The sequence below is a fragment of the Eleutherodactylus coqui genome, chromosome 3 (genome assembly GCF_035609145.1).
Source record: "Eleutherodactylus coqui strain aEleCoq1 chromosome 3, aEleCoq1.hap1, whole genome shotgun sequence".
NCBI lineage: Eukaryota > Metazoa > Chordata > Amphibia > Anura > Eleutherodactylidae > Eleutherodactylus > Eleutherodactylus coqui.
Window position 1 is genome coordinate 90,104,475 of NC_089839.1, and position 24,543 is coordinate 90,129,017.

The 24,543-nt window shown below is 46.9% G+C and overlaps 1 protein-coding gene and 1 pseudogene across 1 annotated transcript in view; both read right to left on the minus strand.

The window, feature by feature from the left end:
- The window catches only part of LOC136620149 (regulator of microtubule dynamics protein 2-like), a 98,005-nt gene extending 95,436 nt beyond the window's left edge, over positions 1-2,569 (minus strand). The window contains exons 1-3 of the mRNA XM_066594863.1: positions 2,542-2,569; positions 1,292-1,343; positions 868-1,066 (exon numbers count right to left, since the gene is read on the minus strand). Coding sequence (XP_066450960.1) covers positions 868-1,066; positions 1,292-1,343; positions 2,542-2,569 — 279 coding nt within the window. The remainder of the gene's footprint in view (positions 1-867; positions 1,067-1,291; positions 1,344-2,541) is intronic.
- LOC136620150 (regulator of microtubule dynamics protein 2-like) overlaps positions 1,010-24,543 on the minus strand; it is an 88,099-nt pseudogene continuing 64,565 nt past the window's right edge.

Genomic DNA, 24,543 nt, shown 5'->3' on the forward strand with positions numbered 1-24,543 from the left:
AGATCTTGTATGTCCAGGTCATTCAGACGGAGCTCCCAGACACAACAATAAGCTTTCATTAGTCAAATGGAGACAAAAGGTCTCCATTTAACTAGGTTCCCGTTAGTTTCTGGCCAGATAGAGCCGTGTAGTCGACTAAGTTATTCTGTCCGGCACAAATGTGGGAAACCAACAGAAACCTGCTGAAATGAAAACGTGCAGCTTTGGTCTCAGCTTTAGTAATGGCCGCCTATGGTTTTGTTCAAGGTCGCCAATGAAACCCATTTGAGGATTCAGACAGAACCAAGAGACATAAAGAGATTTAGCTAAGTCTTAAATATACAATGTGAGTCCACAGGATGTGCCTTATCGGTGTGAAAAGAACTGTTCCAGCGAGTTGCTTTATGGATGGACTACAATAAAATGAGGATTGCAAAGTTTTAAAACTTTGTGGGCAGCATAGGATACGTGGAAGGTGGGGAAATACTTTTCTAGAATGTGACTTAGTACTGTCATGTAACATGTGATTTGGGCTGAGGGGGCATTCACACACAGCGTATTTTAGTGTGGTTCAGCACCAAAATCAGTAGAGCATTTGGTGCACATTTTGGTGCCATTTTTGCCTTCGGACCTGCAGACGATTTCACCCTCTCAATGGAAGATGTGAAGTCTGCTGCGGCTCTATGGTAAACTCAGCATCTAAATCCACACCAATAATCCACATTTGGAAGCAGCTTTTGGTGTATATTTTTCATTGCAGAATATCCACCCCAATTCTGCTAGGTGCGCCCGTACCCTTAGAGAAAGCCTGTTCACGCACCCCGAGCAACTGACAGCCCCCCGTACAGTATATGTATTAGGCCCACAGGAAGGCAGTTCTTTCAGTACCTTTTCCTGCTTGTTCAGTAACACTCTGAAGCCGTCATGTTTATCGGACTCGGAGCCTTTGTGGCTGCTATCCGCTTGCTGCAGCAGAGGATGAAGTTCAGCTTCTTCTTTGAGGATTTTAGCCCTTTCGACTTTGACAATTCCCACTCCAGGCTCGTCCTCTGATTCTGCTTCTGGGTCAGTCTGAGCAGTGATGAATCTGCAAGAACATAATAGGAAATTACAATGTATCATTCTCTACAATGTTTATTATAATGGTTACTATGAAGATGAGTGACGGCTACATGACTGCGACAACCATCACTAGTACTGAGGGATGTAATACAGGGAAACAGGAAATAACCTATAATAAGGATGGAAGATGGATCCCCAAGGCTGTAAACACTGAAACCATTCACTTATGTTTGACCTCCTGTGGCATCACATCATACTGCAGGAGCGATCAAAGCATTGTAGGTTCTTGTTCCCTATGGAGGCTAAAAGAAAAAATGAAAAATAAGATCAATTAAGTTTACTAAATTATGAAAAACAAAGTAATAAAAGTTAAAAAAAAACAACCTTCAACCATATTTATAATAAAAAAAATATAAATAATAAAAGCAAAAATACATATTTGGTATCGCCATGTCTGTAAAAGTTCAACCTACCAAAGTATCACATTATTTACGCCGCACGGTGAACGTCGGCAGAAAAAAAATAAAGAACACCAGAAATTCGCATTTTTGTTCACACTGCAATAAAAAGCGATCAAAAAGTCTTATGTATTACAAAATATCAGCAACGTAAACTACAGGACGTCCCGCAAGAAATGAGGCCTCGTACAACTGTGTCAACAGAAAAATTAAAAAAGCTATTGCGCACAGAAGATGGCGGCAGAAAATAATTTATAAAAATTAAATGTCTTTGAAAAAAATACAAGTAGTTCAGCAAAAAAAACTCTATAAAGTTTGGTATGGTAGTAGTCGTACCGACCTACAGAATAACGTTATGTCATTATTGTACCAGTTTGTAACAAGACGCACTGAAAGATGGCGGAATTTCACTTTTTCAGTGCATTATATGGTAATTTAAATAATACCATTGAAGAATAAAACTTGTCTCGCCCTCACAAGCCCTCATATAGCGACGGCGAGGGATATATAAAGGGGTTACAATGCTTTAAAAGAAAGGAGGAAAAAACAAAAAAATGGAAAAACGAAAAAAAAAAAAGAAAAAGCTTGGTCTCTAAGGGGATAACCTCCATAAAAGCATCTCCACCCGCTACACCCAGATCTGCACTGGCGAGGGCGCTGCCCATTGTAACCTATGGAAATACACGCCATGTATCTGGATGATGGACACTTATTGACTGCAGCAGAAAATGACCCTCACAAGGCTTTATTATTCCTCTCATTAGTACAATTTATGGTTTATCCCTCCAGCGGGTTTGTTTCAATGTCCACACAACTGTAAGTTTTCTAAAACTCCAGAAATTTCTGATAAACTATGGGCACCACTGCCAACCCAGACATGAAGTGCCATCCTTGCCCCATCTACTAATAATGTGGCCCTAGAAGAACCAGCCATGAATTTCTCCATTTCTTTGGGCACTAGACCATCACTCAAGGTGCCCACATCACTGTGTATATGGCAGAGAAGAGTACTGGCAAGCAAAGTACTGGCAGCTTCACTGACCTTTGACCTCCACTCGGCCAACTGCCATTTCCTTTCAACTGACGACGGCAGCGGTTGGATCGAAGACTATTGGATTGAGAAAAATGTCGTCCAATGGACATAGAGATGCCGAAAAGCGTAAGAGAGAAGAGGAGTGCGTGAGCGGACTCACGGAGATAAAGAGGAGGAGGAGCGGAGAGGAGGAGGAGCCAAGACCGGGCACCAGCCAGGACCCTCTACCATCAGACCGCGGATTTAACATCAATCGCTTCACCGCCCTTCAGATCTTGGGCAGAGGAAGCTTCAGCGAGGTAAGTTATATGACTGTTATTTTCACTACTTCCATTAACTGTGCAGACTATTGTTCCCTGTTATCAGCCATGTAACCCACAGGAGAGGCTTAGGATACTTCTATATGGGACAACTGGCAGGTAGGGACGGCATTACCACAATCATGGGGACTTCTCTGCACATTTCCATATTTCTGGGACTGGTGATGATTGAGCCGTTATAATCACAAGGCTTATTTCTAGATCGCATTCTTATTATAATTCTTGGTGGTTTGTTGCTAGGCAACCGTGGCGCTAAACTTTCCCTGCACTCCGGGACCTCGCTGCTGGACAGTGGGACGTTTCGGTGTCCTTCGGGGGACGGCTCTCTGCACGCCCCTTCATGCCCTGGCATGAGTGCGGGTGTTTATAATGGGATGACGCTGGCGGTAATAAGAGTCAGTAACCCCTGATGGAAAGGATGTACTGTTTTATCAGCAAATAAAAGATGTATTTCTGTTTATGCTTCATTGTATTATTTATATTATGTGCTTGGAAATAGCGATTATTTATTGTTTGTATATATATGAATTTATAAGCTCTTTATGCTCAATGGACAGCGAACTCTTATAAATGTGGGGACTTTTTTTGGGGGGGGGAAGATTTATTCATCTATTAATTGATTGACTTATACACATGCATTGTAAAAAAAAAAAACAACGGGCGATGCGTCCGAGGAACGTGCAGAGAGAACATGCTGCAAGTTGTTTTTTTTCCAGCATCAAGATGCTGAAAAAAAAAGAGAAAAACAGTCATGATATATGATTCCATTCAAAGGAATGGGGTTCTTATTTCTGCGTCTCGCAGAGTACAAATCTTGCGCGCTCTTCTTGGCCGTGTGAAGGCGGCCTAGTGATAAATCCCCTATGTAATAAATGTATATGACTTTCCCCTCTGGCCGCTGTCAGTGATAATTTCCTATCTGCTTTCTTGAGGTGGTCCTGGCATCTTTCCCCGGAAGGAACACCTTTATGGCCATCAAGGTTGTCGACAGAGAAAAGAGCAAGGCGGACGTCATAAGGAGAGAGCGGCGGATACTCCTAAAGGCCCAAGACTGCCCCTTCATCTGCCATCTGTACGCCGCACAGCAGTCAGCAGACCGGGCCTACTTCATCACGGAGTATCTGTCCGGAGGAAGCCTGGCAGCAATGATCAGAATGTGCGGCAGCTTGGACATCAACCATGTGAGGTGAGTAAATGACTAATCAGGAGCCGGGTGTGGGGGGGGGGGGGATACTGAGGGCGACATGACAGGTATAGAAGAGTGGAGGACATACAGGCTGCCATAAACAGCACCTCTTCTGGTGGGGACACTATGATGGTGACATGATGTCGGGGGACTGATGTCATGTCATTGATACTACACTCTTCTCTCAGATTCTACACAGCGGAGATTGCTTGCGGCCTCCAGTTCCTGCACCGACGATACATCATCCATCGGTAAGCACAACTTTCCCACATCTCCCCGTTACATTGGTGGAGATAATGTACCCAGCTTTCCCAGAGTTCTGAATTAGGACTGGTTTGGCTGCGGTACATTCCCAAGTCTTCTGTATCACTGAACAGACTAACATTTCTCTTTTTTCTTTGCAGTGACATAAAGCCGGCGAACATCATGCTGGACGGAGATGGACACATCCGCCTGATTGACCTGGGGCTGGCCCAAGACGGCGTTGTCCCGTCTAAGAAGATCAGCGGGGTGACGGGCACATATCGATTCATGGCCCCAGAGGTGCTTCGCAAAAAGGACTACGACGCAGCAGTCGACTGGTGGAGCCTGGGGATTGTCGTATCCTGGATGGCGACAGGACAGTCCCCTTTCTACCACGGCTCCTCCAAGAGAAAGATCATCAAGTCCATAAAAAGAAAGAAGCCAAAATTCCCATCTTGGCTTGATGCGGACGTAAAGCATCTTGTGAAGAGACTGCTGCGAAAGAAGCCTAAGAAGAGGCTGGGTGTCCACAAGAACATCAGAGGTCACCGATTCTTCAACACCGTAAATTGGGAGGAGCTGGAACTGAGAAGGGCAGAGCCGCCATTCAAGCCCTTCAGCAGAGTTCCGAGAAACAGAGACCTGCCATGGCCGGAGGATGGGACACCCCTTCACCCCGTGGACGGATTCTCGTACACTTCACCAAGCTGGACCCGGTAAGATCTTCCTCCTCTAGGGATGATGTTCTTCAGGCAGACCTCTGTGTTCACCATCATTGTTCCTCTAGTGTCAGACAGCACAGGAGGTCATATAGTAACCCTGCTTCATGTCACCATGTCTGGTCCGCAGACTTCTCCCTCCTCGGCTACATTATTATTGCTCCTGTAATTACTATGTCTCTGCTTCTTCTTAGGATGACGAGAAGAATCCGATTGTGAAGGAAGCCACGACCATCTGGTAAGTATCTTCTATATACACCTACACATACCCATCTGTACACCTATATACACCTACACATTCATATCCGTACACCTATATACACCTACATATTCATATCTGTACACCTATATACACCTACACATTCATATCTGTACACCTATATACACCTATACACACAGGACATCTACCATTATATCCATACACTGTAGCAGAACCTCACATACTATAGAAAGATTAATATATAAAGTATCTTTTCTTTAGATCAGATACAAAGCAGATCCTGATACAAGCCATCATGTTACATTAGTTCACTGGTTTATATCCACTGCTTGTAAAATTGACAATTCTGTCTTATGTCTTGTAGGCTCAACCCGTGCCAACTATCTGCTTAACCCACGACTCTGCTGCTGTAGAAGACCCCGGCTTACCAACAACATCCTCTCTCCACCAACTGCATCCTGCATTACCATCATGTAACCCTGAACCCCGACATCCTCTGGCTGACATCGGACATCATCCTCTCCTGAAGACCCTCAACGCCCCCAGGAGCAGCCTGTGCTTGATTGGTAACTGGCGAGTTCAGGAACAATAGCCCGAGTGACTATTATCCCTGAACTCCTGGTTACTGGTAAGACCTCGGCACAGGCCACGTAAGTAGCACGCACCACATACATGAAGGTTACACACTAGTGTAGACACTAACACATACATAGACACAAGTATACACACAGATAGGTGTAGATGTCGGCTTTGATCCAGGGACTTGCTCTGATCGCCATATTTGGGGTCAGGAAGGAATTTTTCCAACTTGAGGACAATTGGCTCATACCTCAAGGAGGTTTTTGCCTTCCTCTGGATCAACTCACAGCCTTAAATAGGGTTAGGTCTTATTTATAAGGAATCAGCCACATAAATAACATAATATAAACATAAACAAGCACAATCTTTAGCTGACATCACATACACTAGGGAGGTGAGCGGCTGGCGTTGATCCTGGAATTTATTCTGGTCGCCATATTTGGGGTCAGGAAGGAATTTTCCCCCCTTAAAACAGGATAATTGGCTCTTTCCTGAAGGGGGTTTTCGCCTTCCTCAGGATCAACACAGTCTATAAACAGCTTTAGTCCAATACACTTTATATCTCACACAAACAATAAATGGTAACAGATTTATATACATTTATGGAAACAATAATACATTTTAGAAAGTCAGGTCAGATTTCGGCTTTGATCTTGGGACTTGCTCTGATCGCCATATTTGGGGTCAGGAAGGAATTTTTCCCCTTTATACAAGGATAATTGGCTTTTTCCTATCAAAGGGTTTTCGCCTTCCTCTGGATCAATTCCGCCTCAACATTCCCCATAATAAAATCTACCATTTCCTACAACTAGAAATAAAATGTTCCTTCTCCATAAATCTTTGTGTCGGTGTCTTTATTTCCATTGGATGTCTTATTTAGGCCAAATGCCCAGGGACGGATTATCGCTGCGGAATTCACGGTCAGACACCCACCGCGAATTCCGCAGCAATGTCCGTCCATAGACATGAAGTGTTAAATGATTCTCCCCTGCCCACGAGAGGAAATCAACTGCGATTTTCCGCTCGCAGAGGAGAAGTGCAGCATGTTTTATTCTATGCGAAAAATCTCACGGACGGTTTCCATTGCAGTCAATGAAAGCCGTCTGTCCTGCAATACTTCCGCAGTGACTCAGAATTAAAAGATGCGACATGTCGATTCTTTCACTGTTTCCGCTGCAGCCTCTCTACTCTCTATGGGGATAGATGGCTGCAGCGGAATGCAGGCGGCGAAGACACTGCAAAAGTGTGAAGATTCATTTTTCCTGCAGAAATCTGGCGATATTTCCGTGTGGTCGCTCCATGAGATTTCAGTCCTTTGTGAGCCCAGCCTAAGGGGGGCAATAGTGGGTGCAGGAACGGCTTCTAGGATGGCACAACTGCATCAGTAACAGCATCTGATCTTCCAGCTGTGCGTCTACTCATTACTTATAAACTTCTCATTGTAGAGATGGCAGTATGCATATCTGAAATGACCCTTTAACGAAAGCATTTACACAATGCCATATGCAAATAGGAAGATGGAAGGCTTGTCTAAAAAGTCTGACATTGACTTGCAGGAAAACTGCCCTCCAATAGGTGGCGCTGCAGGGGTATTGTTCCATCTTCCCTACTTGCATATTTCCCAGAGGAGCATGGATGGCCTTATAAGTCTCCTTCCTCACCTTCTAGGTGCTCTCCTTATGGAGAAATGATACTCATCCTGACCCAAAATGCCAAGAAATATCCCAGAGACTTTTTTAAACGCAGTATCACGGATTCATGAGGGTCCCGTGGCGGAATCTGATGCGGAATCTTCAACTTCTAAAAACCGCAGGAGAAATCTGTGGCTGAGCTGCATGTTTCTGCCGCAGGTTTACAAGCAGATTTAGCCGTGTCAATGGACATAATCCACGTATCTGTGTGAAGTAGCGTCAGGTCATTTCATGCATGTTAGCAAGGAAAATTCCGCCGATTTTGCTCTTTGATGCGGCTAAATCCGTGTGCGGATCCACGGCAGAGAAACTGTGGATTTCTGCCATGGTTTTAGGGGAGCTGTCTGTGCAGTAAATAAGCGGCAGAAACATGTGACTTGGCCGCAGGTTACTCCTGCAGTTTTTAGAAATGGAAACGTCCGCATCGGATTCCACCATGTGACCCGAAGATAATAGTAGGTGGTTCTGCTCAGGACCCTCAGACCCTCCTCTATTATCCGGACTGGAGAAACTCTACAAATAATGTCTTTCCTCCTGATAATCTGGCACATCTTGTAATTATATCTATTATGCAGCGGGCAGTGAGGGTCCGGTGCGGCCCACCCCCGTGACTCGGACTCAGTGCCACGTCAAACTTTATAGTTAGAGATGAGCGAGTATACTCAGTAAAGGCAATTGCTCGAGCGAGCATTGCCTTTGCAGAGTACCTGCCCGCTCGAGATGAAACGTTCGGGTGCCGGCGCGGGGGAGCGGTGAGTAGCGGCTGTCATAAGGAGGGAGCGAGGGGGAGAGAGGGAGAGAGAGATCTCCCCTCCATTTCGCCCCGCTCTCCCCCGCAGCTCCCTGCCCGCCGGCAGCACTCGAACGTTTCATCTTGAGCAGGCAGGTACTCGGCAAAGGCAATGCTCGCTCGAGCAATTGCCTTTACCGAGTATACTCGCTCATCTCTATTTATAGTATATTTATTCTGAAAAGATACAGTGTTTCAGTATAAATCACCGAAATAAAGTGACAGTATACTTCTTTTATCTCATAAGCCCAAATCACCTAAAAATAATCTTAAAACTAAATTTTATTAAATTTTTGTTTAACAGAATGAATGGACAGACTCATAGATGTAGACATAAGGATAGACCCTGGTCTATGGCTGGCCACCAAAGGGTTACACACCTTACAACCTATTCCCTTATAGCTGTATAGGGCCGGAGAACCTACAAATCCATGGATGATGCATCGGTATAACATTGTAGCTCCGCGGCGCTGTACCAGGGATGCCAGGGAATAGGAAGGCACTTGGTGTATAAATCTAAGAGCCTTTTGTTTTGTTGGTCCTCCGAGGGGAATGTCTGTATACTCTGCCTGGATTATTGTAGTATACAGCGCACTATTTGCTGCGGACGCCAACAATAAATGCAGCGCTGACTTATGGATCCATTCTATCCTGTAATAAGCCACGTTCTCAGCTATTTTCTTTGGTGTTTAACCCCATTTCCTTATACCCGCTCCTCTCTTTTATCCTGCGTTATTCCCAGCAGGAGGAATAAAAGAAGGTAAACCCTTGTATGCCAGGGGGAGATTTACACCAATGATGGACATATAGTGGCAGCATAATGACAGGTGCGCTATTTGGCGTTTATACCGCGCACAATGTCATTTCACTAAGACAAATCGCCTCCTCAGTTTCTAATAAATTAATAGAGAGGAAGGGGTTAACATGGAGACAGCAGAACGACAGGCACGCCATTTTAGCGTTTATTCCGCGTGCACTGTCATTTTTTCTGAAATAATTTGTCTCCTCAGCCTCTGATAAATGAGTAGAGGGGAAGGGGTTAACCACTGGTGTCTGTGCTCAATATCCCAGTAATAGGTTTCCAAAGTTTGGGGTACACAGAGACACCAGAACGACAGGCGCGCCATTTAGTATTTACCAAATACTAGCATTCTCCCCAGCTCCCGATAGAGGAGTGGGGAGGAAAGGGTTAATACCCGATGTAAATGGTCCGTATCAATGGGAGAAACCCTAGCTATCTCTCCCAATGCTGAGGAGCAGCGCCGTCCTAGAGCTTAGTGGGAACCGATGTAGCCGCATGATAGATGGTATCAGGCCGCCGGCTACACTGGGCTAGCTGCAGATAACGTGCCGACTACCTCATCTAGATTTCTGGTCACCGCATCGGCGCAGCTATGCCTTGATTTGAAATAAGCGTTTGGGTAATGAATAAGCCACCTATTCAAGCTGGGGTTTGAATGCAGAAGTCATATGACGCGAATGTTAGCCAGACTGGATGTCTTTAGGTACTATATGTACACCGTCTTCTTTGGGCCACTATATACTAACAATGACCGTCCCTTTAAGGTGATTTCCTCTCACAAGATCCCTGTACAATTATGTAGATCTCCACAGACATGGATTGCACTTATATAGGCAGTCATGAATCTCCCTTAATTGAGGCAAATATAGCCAGCACTTTATGGGGACTGAGAAGGGGTTAATCCCTAGTAGAAGCCAACTTACTAGTTGTGGCTTCAGAGACTGAAGAGTTAAGGGGCTCGGAGACCCCAGTAAGAGCGGAGGCACAATATATAGAACGGCCGAGGGGAGCTGTCCTGTGCTGATCCCCATGTGGAGTACCGGGGCGAACAGACGCCCTCCACAATCAGGGATCTCACGCTATAGGGAGAGAAGGGAAGGGGGATGTCCAGTGCTGATCCCCATGTGGAGTAAGAGGGCGGACAGATACCCCACACAATCAGGGATCTCACACTATCGGGGGAGAAGAGAAGGGGGATGTCCAGTGCTGAACCCCATGTGGAATAACGGGGCAAACAGATGGCCTCCACAATCAGGGATCTTACGATATATGGGGAGACGGGAAGGGGGATGTCCAGTGCTGATCCCCATGTGGAGTAACGGGGTGAACAAACGCCCTCCACAATCAGGGATCTCACACTATATGGGGAGAAGGGAAGGGGGATGTCCAGTGCTGATCCCCATGTGCGACTCTATTTATTTATTAGAAACTGAGCAGACGATTTGTCTTAGTGAAATGACATTGTGTGCGGTATTAATGCCAAATAGTGCACCTGTCATTATGCTGCCACTATATGTCCATCATTGGTGTAAATCTCCCCCTGGCATACAAGGGTTTACCTTCTTTTATTCCTCCTGCTGGGAATAACGCAGGATAAAAGAGAGGAGCGGGTATAAGGAAATGGGGTTAAAACACCAAAGAAAGTAACTGAGAACGTGGTTTATTACAGGATAGAATGGATCCATAAGTCAGCGCTGCATTTATTGTTGGCGTCCGCAGCAAATAGTGCGCTGTATACTACAATAATCCAGGCAGAGTATACAGACAATCCCCTCGGAGGACCAACAAAACAAAAGGCTCTTAGATTTATACACCAAGTACCTTCCTATTCCCTGGCATCCCTGGTACAGCGCCACGGAGCTACAATATTATACCGATGCATCATCCATGGATTTGTAGGTTCTCCGGCCCTATACAGCTATAGGTGAATAGGTTGTAAGGTGTGTAACCCTTTGGTGGCCAGCCATAGACCAGGGTCTCCCCTTACAGCTACATCTTGGAGTCTGTCCATTCATTCTGTTAAACAAATATTTAATAAAGGTTAGTTTTTAGATTATTTTTCGGTGATTTGGGCTTAATAAGATAAAAGAAGTATACTGTCGCTGTGAGTTTTAGCGTTTCAGTATAAAACACTCACGGCTGCAGCAGGCTTCCCGGGGTTCACGCTACCTGCGGTTCGGCAAGCATGAACCTGATGACAGGATCCCTTTAAGTCACTTGGATATGTAGTATATAGTATTACAGAGTTCTTCTGACATATCTTTCATGGGCAGACAGAAAGAAGGCAAAAAAGAAAACTGTATGGTATATAGTAAATGAAATCTATAAAGTAGGATTTTAAGAAAAGCCTTAAAACATTCATTGGTATAAACTATATCTACAGATAGGGCCGGGCGATTAATCACATTTGAATTTAATTAAATGGGTTGTCCAGGTAAAAACTATTGATGACCTATCCTCACTATAATTAAATGCTGTGAACCTGCTGCTCAAGATCCCTGGCGATCAGCTGATCATCCGGTCCCCTATAAGTATGGCAGTCCGGACATAGCCATCGGCACAGGAAGTGTTATAGTGGGCTTCACTCCCATCATTCTGAATCCAATGTAGGAGGCAGAAGTTCTGGAAGTGTAACAGGAGGCAGCACTCCCAGTGATTTCAATAGGAGAGAAGACGACTTTGGTACTTCCTATCGTGACCCTGATGAAAAAGTCAGTGCAACGGTCCTGGCGATCATTGATCCTAAGTGGCAGGGCTGAAGCGGATTAACTATTGATCTGTCCTAAGAAAAGGTCACCAATAGTTTTCGCCTGGAAAGCCCCTTTAATTCACCATTTTGGTGAAGCACAATTCTGATTCTAATTGGAATCGTGAAGTCAGGCAGGACAGGCTACAAGGGGTGGAACCACTAGGGGTGGAATGGTGTGCTTTACGCTGTTGTGGCGCTAAGCAATGCAGAGATGAAACATAGCGTTGGTTCGCTGAGACTCAGCCAATCAGTGTTGGCCTGTTATCCTGCATTGCCCCCTGCCTGCATCTGTATTTACAGTTTTGTGGATTACGTAGTAACTGGCCAGCGCTGCCATAATCTGTATATACAGTTTTGAGGATTATGTAGTAACTGGCCAGCGCTGCCATAATCTGTATATGCAGTTTTGAGGATTATGTAGTAACTGGCCAGCACTGCCATAATCTGTATATGCAGTTTTGTGGATTACGTAGTAACTGGCCAGCACTGCCATAATCTGTATATGCAATTTTGAGGATTATGTAGTAAATGGCCAGCACTGCCATAATCTGTATATGCAGTTTTGAGGATTACGTAGTAACTGGCCAGCACTGCCATAATCTGTATATGCAGTTTTGAGGATTATGTAGGAACTGGCCAGCACTGCCATAATCTGTATGTGCAGATTGTATGGATTAGCGGACAGCACATCTATAATCTGAGAACACAAGATAGCATGAACGCAAGAAAATTACATATTACGGCATTTACTGTATTTCACACTTACCCCCTTCGCTTTGTGCATCCTCAGAACTAGGATAATCACCCGATGCCTTTGTGGTCTCACTTTTCTTTCTTTAAAGACTTCGGTGCTGCGGACTAACCTTCTTCCCATCATTCTTGCCTCTGAGCTCATCCTTAATCTGTTCTTCTAGTTTCGGAAGGACCATAACAGCACCTTGGTTGTCCTGAACTTGGTTAGCTGTACCAAATGACCAAGTCTCGGGCCAGTGGAGAATGTAGCCATGTTTGCCATATCTTCTCCAGCACAAGGCAATGCTAACTCCTGCAGCTCCTGTAAGGAATCCCAAAAGCAAATGTCTGTTCTCGGATGGGACAATATTACTGATGTCAGCAGAACAAGTGCTGAACCAACACTGCTGAGACCTTCTGTGATGACCGATCAGCAAGCAGGGAATTACAGAAGTTCAATACGGAAAAGGCTACATTCTTCCTCGGCTAGATTTATGGTACAGATGTCTCTGACAGCATTCTGCTAGTGAAGGCGGCCATCAAGAAAGTGATGGTTGCAGAATGACCACGAGTCCAGCTTCTAGGAAACATCTCACTTTTTAGAAGCTCCAAAGTCCCCTCTGAAGGTCCCTGATATCTGTCCGCCTGCCAAATGGAAAGAGTTGTTCAGTAACCAATCAGACAGAAGCCTACGACATGTACATAAAATACGTATATTGTAAAGCGATTACATGTGGAACAAAGCGGAAGAATATTAGGTGGTGAATGACTGAAGGCCAAATACAGAGGCTTCATTGTAATTAGCCTTTAAAGTTACGCGGGAAAGCAGGAGATTCAAAAACAAAAGAGAAAGAACTGCGCATGTGCCGGGCGTGTCGCCCAACGCCCCCGGACGCATCCGCCGTGCTGAAGAATGAAGATCTGGCCGGCTCAGTGGAGACCTGCGCTGGACCTGGAGAGGTAATAAACTGTCTTTCCCTTTCCATGTACGCGGGCACGCACGGATACCCCTGCGGGATTCAGCATTGGTATCCGTGCAAGTGGACACAAGGCCTAAGAAAGTATATGACAACTTTCTTCCTTCTTGCTGCCCTCCTTATAATATAAACTTACTGCACTATGATCCCATAACATTGCAACAGTCTATTATGAAACTCAAAGTGTCTCCCAGCCGTCTGCACACGGTCGGGTCGGACCCAGCATACGGGATTCCCACAGCGGAGTTCGACCCGGTGCCCTGTCGGTGACCCAGCGTACCTCTCCGCCGATTTTCTCCTCTGCTGCGAATGTGCCGTTTGGAGCACCGGCGCTGTACAGAGGATGATGATTACAGAATGGATGTTCGGTTTCATCATAAGCCGTACCCGTTCAGCCACGGGAATCCTTTCCTGCTCCTGGAATGGAGTAGGAAAACGGAACCACAACGCAGATGTGACAGCAGCCTAAATGATGCAGGCACAGAGCACGGCCTCCTTGTTTGTGTGATAGGTATTGCGTATATAAGCGTGCGTGTTTCAGGGACCCTTTATACGAGCGCATGCCCAAAAACGCTTGACTAAGTGCAACACATTTGCGCTGTAAGTGATGTGCTTTTATGGGCATATTGGTGCATATTAATGTAATTTTTGCGATCGCAGCGTACAGTCACATGATTTCCCCCCGCTGTGATATGCTGCGCAGATATATTCATGTGAATCTGGCCAAAGGACCCATGGCTGTAGGCATAAAACGCTGGGGGTCTCCGCGGTGAGAACACAGTTATGGACATGTAGCCACAACCTACAGATTTCAAAAACCCCACCGAGGTTGGATTTCTTGCAATATACGGGTCGCAGCTACTTGTGAGTTATACCGCAACTCCATTGTCTTCAGTATGGCCGGCTGCACATGACCACTTCAGGTCCCACATCCCGATACCGCAGCGGAATCTGGCCGGCGACCCTGTGTTCCTGTAAAATCTGTAATGCAGGTGACCGCGGAGGCTCGCAGTCCGCCATGCGCAGTACAGATTTTTGTTTTTTAAAATACTTGTATTTCCCGCACCGTCAGACATTGCGGATGGGCTGCACGTCAGATGACCTCTATTGACTTCAATGGAGGAAGTCCCCAGCAAATAGAACATTCTGCGACTTTTTCAATTCGTATCCGCGAGTGTGAAAGAAAAAAAAAAAACCAACGTATGTATCTTTCAATGCGTGCTATTTGCTGTGCATCCTCCGCGTGGACGCCGACTACGGATTCCACAATAGGAAAAAGGTCATGTGAAACCGGCTTGAGAGTGTGAGGTCGCAGGGCTATATAGCAAACGTTGGCTGCGCAGCACTAGTCTCATTGCCAACAATGCGTCCACAGGTACTACTGACCATCCGGCACAAGTCCACCAGGCAAATGGCGCAGCATGCCACTGAGTAACTGAGTCACAACTCAACTTGACTCAGCACTACACTATCTGTGCAGCACGGCCGCACTAAGTAAATAGCTTAGCTATGTGGAGAAAAAACTACAGTTTAAATTGACCTGCGGGGCGGATTTTAAATCTACAAGACATCAACTTATAAATATAGCAACTAACGCATTCCACGTCAGCGTGCCACTGAGTAATTGAGTCAAAACTTAGGAAGGCCGCGCTAGGCAAATAGCGTAGCGCATCTTACAGGCGCCGACCGGTCCGCACAGCTGATGTAGCCTGCCATCCTTCAAGGATTCTGTTGGTCAATAGTAAAAAAAAAACTGGGTATAGGTGTGACTATCTTAGCGAAGCACAATGGATCGGGGATTAGCTCAACTACTCTGCTTTATTGAAACCGGCTTAAGGCTGCCTGTCCACCAGCGTTGCTGAGGTCTGCCGAGGGAGTCGCCGTCGGGGGAGCAGGAGCCAGCTGTTGGATCTGCGCAGTGAGCCTACCTGACAGATAGGCTCACCGCGGAGAATCGCAGCAATGCGCAGCATACTGCATTTGCTGCCTGCGAGCGGAGAATCGCTGTGATTTTCCGCTCGTGGACAGGGCTGCGCTTTCCCGGGGCCGGATTATCGCCACGGAGAACACAATGCAAAAATGCCCGTGGACAGGCAGCCTGAGGAGACGCGCTTCAGTGTTTTGGCACCCCTTCCTCAGCATTTGCTTTGCCAGAAGCGTAGGCAGCGTTTAGACATAGGTCAGCTTAACAGAGAAGTGTGTTGCCAGCAAAAATATAAGCCCTAGCTAGAATACATGAAAAAAAGCAATACTTAGCTAGCAGGCGCCATCCGGGTCCCTCCCGCTGGTCTCCGCAGTCCCAGGCAGGCTTGCTAGCAGTTCTCAGCGCCGACAAAACATCGCTTGCTGTAGATGAGGTTTACAGACCTCGTAACCAACAAGCGATGTTCTGTTGGCGGTGAGAACTACTCGGAAGCCTGCTGAAATGGTGGAGACCAGCGGGGGGACTCGGGCCGCGCCTGCTAGGTAAGTATAATAAAGCATTCCCCGAAAATAAGACCCTGTGCCTCTTTTGGGGCAAAATTAATACAAGACAGGGTCTTATTTTCAGGGAAACATGGTAGTACATCCCTAATCATTGCCTAAGGCCTCATTCACACAAGCGTATGCAGAAACTGCTAGGTGAATCCTGCGTTTTCCCGCCATGGATGCCAGCAGAGAGTCGCTGTATACGGATCTCACGCACACACGCTCTGTAGCAGCATTGCATATCCAACGCCGCATATACACAATGTATCAAGTATGAACATGGTTGAATACACAAGCCAAAGAAAAAAAGTTATGTACACGCGTGATACGCAGTGAAATAGAACATGCTGTATTTCATGCAATATATATATGCAATGTGAATGCTTCAATGACAATCAATGAACTTTCACGGACTTCATTCCCTGCGTGATACGTCACGCTCGTGGGGATGAGCCCTACATTTACAATATGTGTCCAGTAATGTTGGCATTTGTTTCCGTTGTCCTGTGATTACAGAATATATCCTAATGGAGAAGACAGAATTCTCAGTAACATGAAGGACCGGCAGCATAAGGCCAGGGTCACACGGGGCAGAAACCAGCGATCTTAAATCTGAGCCGATCCAGCAGAGAGGACGAGATTTGCAAAAATTTCGTCCACATACTGCAGAGAAGCCATGTTGGACAAGCCGCGCTGGAACATGTGATTGTGATGTGCTTATTTTTACGCTCCCAAAGAAAATAATGGGCGATTCTTGCAGAAGAATAAGCCATGCAGAGAACTCGGACTATCGGTCTACGGGGCTCATGTCCATGACTGTCCACGCTGCGCGATACGTAGTGAATGGAGTCAATGGACTTTCACTAATCCTTACACATGTGGGTGTAGACACTGGGTATCGATACGCACAAGAAATAGATGGCAGCACGCTCTATTTCCCTATGTACTACCGGTATGCAGCGTTACCCCTATACATTTGTATGAAATGCTGTCCATACACAATACATTGCGTTTGGGTGGCGTCTTCATATGCATCCCACTCTGAAACACAGCGGGGAATTTGGAACAAAAGAAAAAAAAAAAAGAGTCCCCCTGTACGTATCCGTGCGCTTGTGATACGCAGGCGGGCACAGTACACTCACCACCATACGAACGATGACACTTCCTGGCTCAGCGGGTAGCAGATCGGCAGTGCTGACTCGGAGGCAAGGTGAGAGGTGAGCAATATTTGTTTTTGCACCATTACTTACTCTGGGGGCATTTTGTGTGCTGGAGACTCCTTTTAACTCCTACTGATTGCGGCTGCTAACCCTTTATATGCTGCTACCGAATCGGAGATCGGAGGTACCAATCGGCACCAGTGAAATGAGATCTTGGGTGCGGTTTGGTTGCGATGGCAGCCAGAAGACTTCGGAAAACCCCAGAGCTGCCTTTGCAGATTGCCTATTAAGTCAGGATCGTGGTATAATGTATCACTATGGTATTACATAATACTGGAGAAGCTATGAAAAAAAGTTTTTAAAAGTTGCATTAAATAAAGTTAAAAAAAAAGCCATATTTCTAGTTAAAAAAAAAAATTGCTAAAACCAACAAGCACATATTTGGAATCGCTGTATCCATAAAAGTGAGATCTATGAATGTAACGCATTATTCTCCCCTCACGGTGAACGTCAGCAGAAAAATAAAAATTAAAAAAATACTCGTCACAATGGAGCTTTTTGGTCTCACAGTCTCCAAAAAAAGATGTAATGAAAAGCGATGAAAAAGTGGTATGTACTCCAAAATGGTACAAACGGAGAGTACAGGACGTCCCGCAAAAACACGAGCCGTCGTACACTGATGTCAACGGAAATAAAACTAGTTCTGGCTGTTTGAAGAAGGCGGCAGGAAATTATATTTTCTTCCAAAAATTATTTTTCTAAAAGTAGCACATTAAAACAATCTCTATAAACTCGGTCTGGTAGTAATCGTACCGACCCGCAGAATGAAGCCAGTGTGAACGCCATAAAAGACTGACCCCTTGAACATGTCAATATTGCGCTTTTTCCCCCATTTGACTCCATTAGTTGTTTTTTTTTAAGTATTTTAGTGCATTACATAGGATCATTGAAAAACACCTGCAAACCACCAGTCCTCCGACAGCGACGGGACGGATAAAAAAAGGGGGATCATTTTTAAAAGTGGAGAAAAAATACTAGAGAGAAAAAAAGAGAGCTCACCTTTAAGGGCTCCTGTCCACGGGCGATTGTGATCTGTGTTCCCCGCGGCGATAATCCGCCACGAGGAACCTAGTGAGCGCACATGTAGCTATGGAAGGCGCAACCTCCCATGTCCCCGAGCGGAGAATCATAGAAACTCTCTGCTCGCGGATGGTAAATTGCGGCATGCCGCGATTCTACACGGTGAGCTTATCTATCATAGATCGCACAAAAATAGTAGATACTGCGAATTTATTTCCACTTGTGGAAATCGCAATCATTGTTCGCTCATGTGAGCTTCTTTTTAACTCTACACATGAGGCCAGCTGCACACGGACGGGTTGGATTCCGCTTGCAGGAGCCCGCAGCTGAACCCGTCTCTGTCCCTGGCTGAGGACCCTGCATACCTGGTCAGCTTTGTATTGTGCATGACCATGGCAGCTCGCCGTTGGTCTTGCTCTTTGTTTTTTAAATCTTTGCTTTTCCAGCGCTAGGCGATGACACGAATGACCGCGACCAAACCGTAATGACAATGGAAGCCGTCCATGCGGAGTCCGCACAAAAACAGAACATGCTGCTCATGTGAGCGGACATGAAAACATTCTATTCTTTCAGTGGATGCGGAATATCACGGATCGTCCGCACGGGTGACGATCGCGGATTGTGCAGTTCAAATCCGGTCGTCTGCCACTGGCCTAAACAAGATTTGCGTTAATCCCATTCACTTTATTAATTGACGTTTCTGCTGTTTTTACCGCATAATTTCTGTTAGAGAAAAAAACCACAGGATTTCCGCCACACGTGAACGCACCCTTAGGCCGGCCTCACATGGACCAGTCGGATTCCCCATGTGCGAGCTCGTACCGGAATCTGTCCCTGTCCCCGGCCGGCGCCCACACGTACCTGAATTTTATCTGTACTGCGGATGGTCCGGACGGCTCCCTGTTGGACAGGCGCAGTACACATTTTTTTCAAATCTTTTTTTCCATGCCATCGCAAATATTCTATTTGTTTCAATGTGTACGAAATGCCGCGGAGCTTCCATGCGGGTGACAATCACGGATTCCACAATTCAAACTCGGTCGTGTGAGAATGGCCTTAATGTTAAGCCGCTGTCTCTGCTTGTGCGACTCGGAGTTCTTCTTCTCCATCATATATGTCAGACTGCACCAGGATTTCAGAGGACTTAAGTTTGGAATTTCTTGATTCAATATTTGGCATTTCGTGAAATTGTCGCCATGGAAACTCAGCAGATGATTGCTGAAAAAAGACTACATTCACCCGATGTAGGCTTGTGTGTTTGACTTAGGCCGATCTCACACGGGCGTATTGTCATTGCGCACGCAATTTTCCTGTGTGCAACACATAATGCCAATAGCCCATTGATATCTACTGGGCCACTCACAGATATACGCCATGTTTGTGTGAGCCTAGCCATAGAGGGGCAGATTGGCGCTGCTTGTGTAGATTTAGATGATGTGAGGCATGAAGTTTGCTGTAGATGCTTTGGTGATGATGAGTGAATGTGAGACACAGCATGTAGTTACATAAAGCAGACACATGAGGGCAGAGTAGTTTTGATGACAACCATATAACATCAGGCAGAAGTGGCCTGAATGAAATAGAACTTCCTATATGTCCTTGTAATGTTGATAAAAGTAATTAAAATATCAGAGCAAAAGTATCATTAAGGCCGAATGCACACGGCGGGTCGGATTCACACTGCGAGATTCTCACAGCGGAATGAGACCTGTGTCCCTGCAGTGACCTCTCGCTTACCCGTCCGGCGCCTTCTCTCTCTGCTCTGCGTCGGATGGCACAGACACCCATGCATAGAGCAGAGCGTGTCAGCGGTGATGTTTCTATGCAAGCCTTTGTGACGCTCGCACAGAAATAGGACATGCCGCAAATTTGTTACTGCACAGATTTTTCACGATCAAACTTGCAGCTGTCTGCATAGAATTGCGTGCACGCGGAATCTCACTGCGGAATTTCCATCCGTACACATTGACCATTATTGTGGAAAATTGACCCCTTGATGGGAGGCTCTAGAACCCTGTTGTACCGCTTCTAGCGTGAACACAGGATGTAATACAGGCAGACATGTGGCCTCTAGTATACTGTCGTAGTGCCTATAGCTTGGATAGCAGACGTGATACGGGCGGGCATGGATGTTTTAGTAACCGGTTGTACCACATCTAGCTTGGATACAAGATGTGAAATAGCATAGTATGGAGTCTCTACTACCATCCTGTACCGCTTCTAGCTTGGATACAAGATGTGAAAAAGGTGGGCACGGAGGCTCTGGTACCCTGTTGTACCGCCTCTTGCTTGGTTTCAAGGTGTAAAACAGGTTAGTATGGAGTCTCTAGTTCCATTTGTACCGCTTCTAGCTTGGATACAAGATGTGATACACGCAGAAATAGAGACTATAGTACCCTATTGTACAGCCTCTACTTGGATACAAAATGGGAAACTGGCTGACATGGAGGCTTTGATATCCTGTTGTACTACTTCTAGCTTGGATATGACAGGAATTAGGTCCTACCTGTTAATTCCTTTTCTTGAAGTCACCCTGACAGCATACACATGGAGGTTGTCTGCTGGACACCTGTTAGGACAGGAAGCGGAAAATACAAAAGGCAACTCCCACCACTGGCTCACCAGTGTGTACCAAATAACTACAGTGACCCGGCTTGCTTAACCAATCATTTTTAATACAGAAATCATAGTACAATACGTTACTTCACGTAAAATTAACCCAAGGGGAGGGAAAAGCCCCTATGCTGTCAGGATGACTTCAAGAAAAGGAATTAACAGGTAGGACCTAATTCCTGTCTTCCCCTCGTCATCCTGACAGCATACACATGGAGGAATGCCAACGACCAAGGGCTTTAGGGAGGGACCACCGCCTGTAGCACCTTCCACCCAAAGGCCATATCACGGCTGGCCCCCCGGTCCAGGCGATAGTGTTTAGTGAAGGTATGAGTGCTCGACCATGTGGCGGCTCTGCCGATCTGGTCGGTTGTCGCCTGGGCTCTCTCTGCCCAGGAACAGGCGACCACCCTAGTGGAATGGTTCTAACGTCACCCGGGAGTGGGATCCCCTGGGATCTGTATGCCTCTTCTATGGCCCTCCTGACCCAACGCGCTAAGGAGTCCTTAGTAGCGGCCCCTCCTCTGCGTGGACCCTGAAATTGAATAAAGAGATTGTTAGACTTCCTGAAGGAATGTGTGACCTCCAAATACTTCAGGACTGCTCGTCTAACATCTAGATTATGGAACCTCTGTTCCGTGGTGTTACGGGGTTCTTGGCAGAAGGAGGGAAGTACTATTCGCTGTTCTCTGTGGAAGTCTGTGAGAACTTTCGGTTGGAAAAAGGGGTCAGGCCTGAACTCTATTTTATCTGGGAAGGTGGTCATGTACAGGGGCCTAATAGAGAGGGATTGGATCTCCCCGATCCGTTTGGCGGATGTGATGGCAACTAGAAAGGCAACTTTATAGGAGAGGATCTTTACTGATAGATCTTCCAGAGGCTCAAAGGGGTGTGCGCAGAGGGCCTGCAAAACAAGGTTCAGGTCCCAGGGGGGCATGGTTTCCCTTATAAAGGGGTGGAGTCTGACTGCCCCTTTCAGGTATTTCTTAATTAGCCTATGGTCGCCTAAGGGGAAGTTGAAGAAGGCCCCAAGGGCGGCCACCTGGACCTTAAGGGTACCAGGTCTTAGCCCCATGTCCAACCCATCCTGTAGGAACTCCAGTATTTTGTTAATGTCGGGCTGTTGGAGGTCATGTATACTATGCCCCAACCACCTAGAGCAGGTATCCCACACCCTGGAGTATATTTTCCTGGTGGATTTTTTGAGGCTCTCACATAACGTAGTGGTCACCCTCCCTGATAGGCCCTGGCTCAGGTATTTTACCCGCTCAACTTCCACGCCGCCAGTCTGAACTGTCGGACCTTTGGGCATATCAGGGGCCCTGCTGAAGGAGGTCGTCTTTCTGCGGCAGATGTAGAGGCTCCTTGTCGAGAGAGCGACCAGGAGCGGAAACCAGGGTCTCTTGGGCCAGAATGGGGCCACCAGGATAACAGAGCCTGGGGACTCCTGAACTTTCCTTAGGACCCGAGGAATCAGGGGGATAGGCGGGAAGGCGTATGCAAGGTCCCAATCCCAGGCCTGGGATAGTGCATCTATTCCCAGGGAGCCCCCGTCTGCTCCTCTGGAGAAAAACCGGGGACACTTGGTGTTCTCCCGAGAGGCGAACAAGTCCACCTTGGGTGTCCCCCATCTCTCTAAAATTAGCTGGAACGCGTGTGGATGTAGAGTCCACTCCCCGGGGTCTATCTTCCTGCGGCTGAGATGGTCCGCCATGGAGTTCTCTGGGCCCCTTACGTGGTACGCTGTGACGGAAGGCGTCCGCTGCTCTATCCACCGGAGAACTTTCGCTGCCAGGTCTTGGAGTCGGGGGTTCCGCGTGGATCCCTGGTGGCGGATGAGGGACACAGTTGTTATGTTATCCGAAAAGATCTTAATGTGTCTACCCCTGATCTCTGTCTCGAGGTCCCGAATGGCCTTCCAGACAGCGCAAAGTTCTTTGTAGTTGGAGGATTGAGCAACTTCCTCCCGGTTCCAGCCCCCTTGGACGTAATGACGGCCTAAGTGGGCCCCCCAACCAGTTGCACTTGCGTCAGTAGAGATGGATACTGGAGATGCGGGGTACCAAGCCGTGGCTATGGCAAGGTTGGAGATAGACATCCACCATTCCAAGGAGGATTTTATCTTGTAGGTAAGGACGACTTTCCGATCCAGGGAGGCGGGGGATTTATCCCAGTTGTTTAGGATAAAGTCTTGGAGGGTTCTACAATGTAACTGGGCCCAAGGGACTACCCCGATGCAAGATGTCATGAGGCCGAGAACCCTCATGCCTCTCCTAAGGGAGACTTCAGTGGTTTTAGAAAGTGCCCGACACTCATCCTGGATGTTTTTTTTTTTTTTTTTTGCCTTTCTAGGAAGGGATGAGCACTGATGGTGTGAGTCCAGAATCACTCCCAGAAATTTTTTCTTCTGCTCGGGCAGAAGACTGGATTTAGAGGAGTTGATGATCCAGCCTAACGACTCGAACAGACAGAGTGTGAGGTTGGCCTGGAACTGGAGTTCTGAAGCCGATCCTGCTATAATCAGGAAATCGTCGCGGTATGGGACAATCAACACCTTGTCAGTCCTTAGTGCCGCCACCATCTCTAACACCAGTTTGGAGAACACCCGGGGTGCGGAGGAAATCCCGAACGGCAGGCACGTAAATTGAAAGTGAGAGACAGAGCCATCTATCACCAGGGCAAACCGCAGAAACCGCTGGGAATCTATGTGTATAGGGACATGGTAATATGCGTCCTTTAAGTCCACGGTGGCCATGACACTATCCGGCGCAATTAGGAAGATTGCTGACTGCACCGATTCCATTTTAAATCTTTGATATGCGATAGATTTATTCAGGAATTTCAGATTAATTATAGTTCTATAGGATCCGTTGGGTTTTTTGATTAGGAACAAGGGGGAGTAGCACCCCTTGAATAGTTCTTCTGCGGGAACCCGAGTGATGGCCCCTAGGGACAACAGCTCTTGCACCCCCAACTGGAGGGCCTGAGCAGACGCAGGTGACTGGCAGGGGGTGACCACGAACCTCCGGGGAGGAGGGGAGGAAAATTCAATTTTGTAGCCATCCGAGACTAGGCGTAAGGGCCAGGGATTGGAGGTCACCTCGCTCCATCTAAGGGCGAACCCCTTCAGTCTACCCCCTACTTGTAGGATCCGGGAAGGCGGATTCTCACCCTTTCCGCCTTTGGGATAGGACCAGCGTCCGGTTTTTCCTTTCCCCTTGTATGCTCTAGAGGGAGCAAAAGGAGGAGGGTAGGAGGAGGAAGGCCGCTTAAACGATTTCTCCTATGGTAGTCCCTGGCTCTTATCCGATGCCTTCTCTAGGAGAGTATTCAAGGAAGGCCCGAAGATTCTGTGTCCTTGGAAGGGCAGGGAACAGAGTCTATTCTTGGAGGCGTTATCTCCTGTCCAGGCCTTAACCCAGACAGCCCTCCTGGCTGTGTTCGAGAGGGCTGCTGAACGGGCCCCGAACCTCACTGACTCCACAGAGGCGTCTGCCAGGAAGCCGGTTGCCTGCTGGAGGAGGGGAGGGCAGCTGGAGATGTCCTCCCTAGAGCCCCTCTGAGAAATCAGCGTCTGGAGTTGGTCTAACCAGACCGACATAGATCTCGCCACAGATGTGGCCGTGATGTTGGCTTTGACGGTCAGGGCCGCGGTCTCCCAGGCCTTTTTCATCGCAGAAT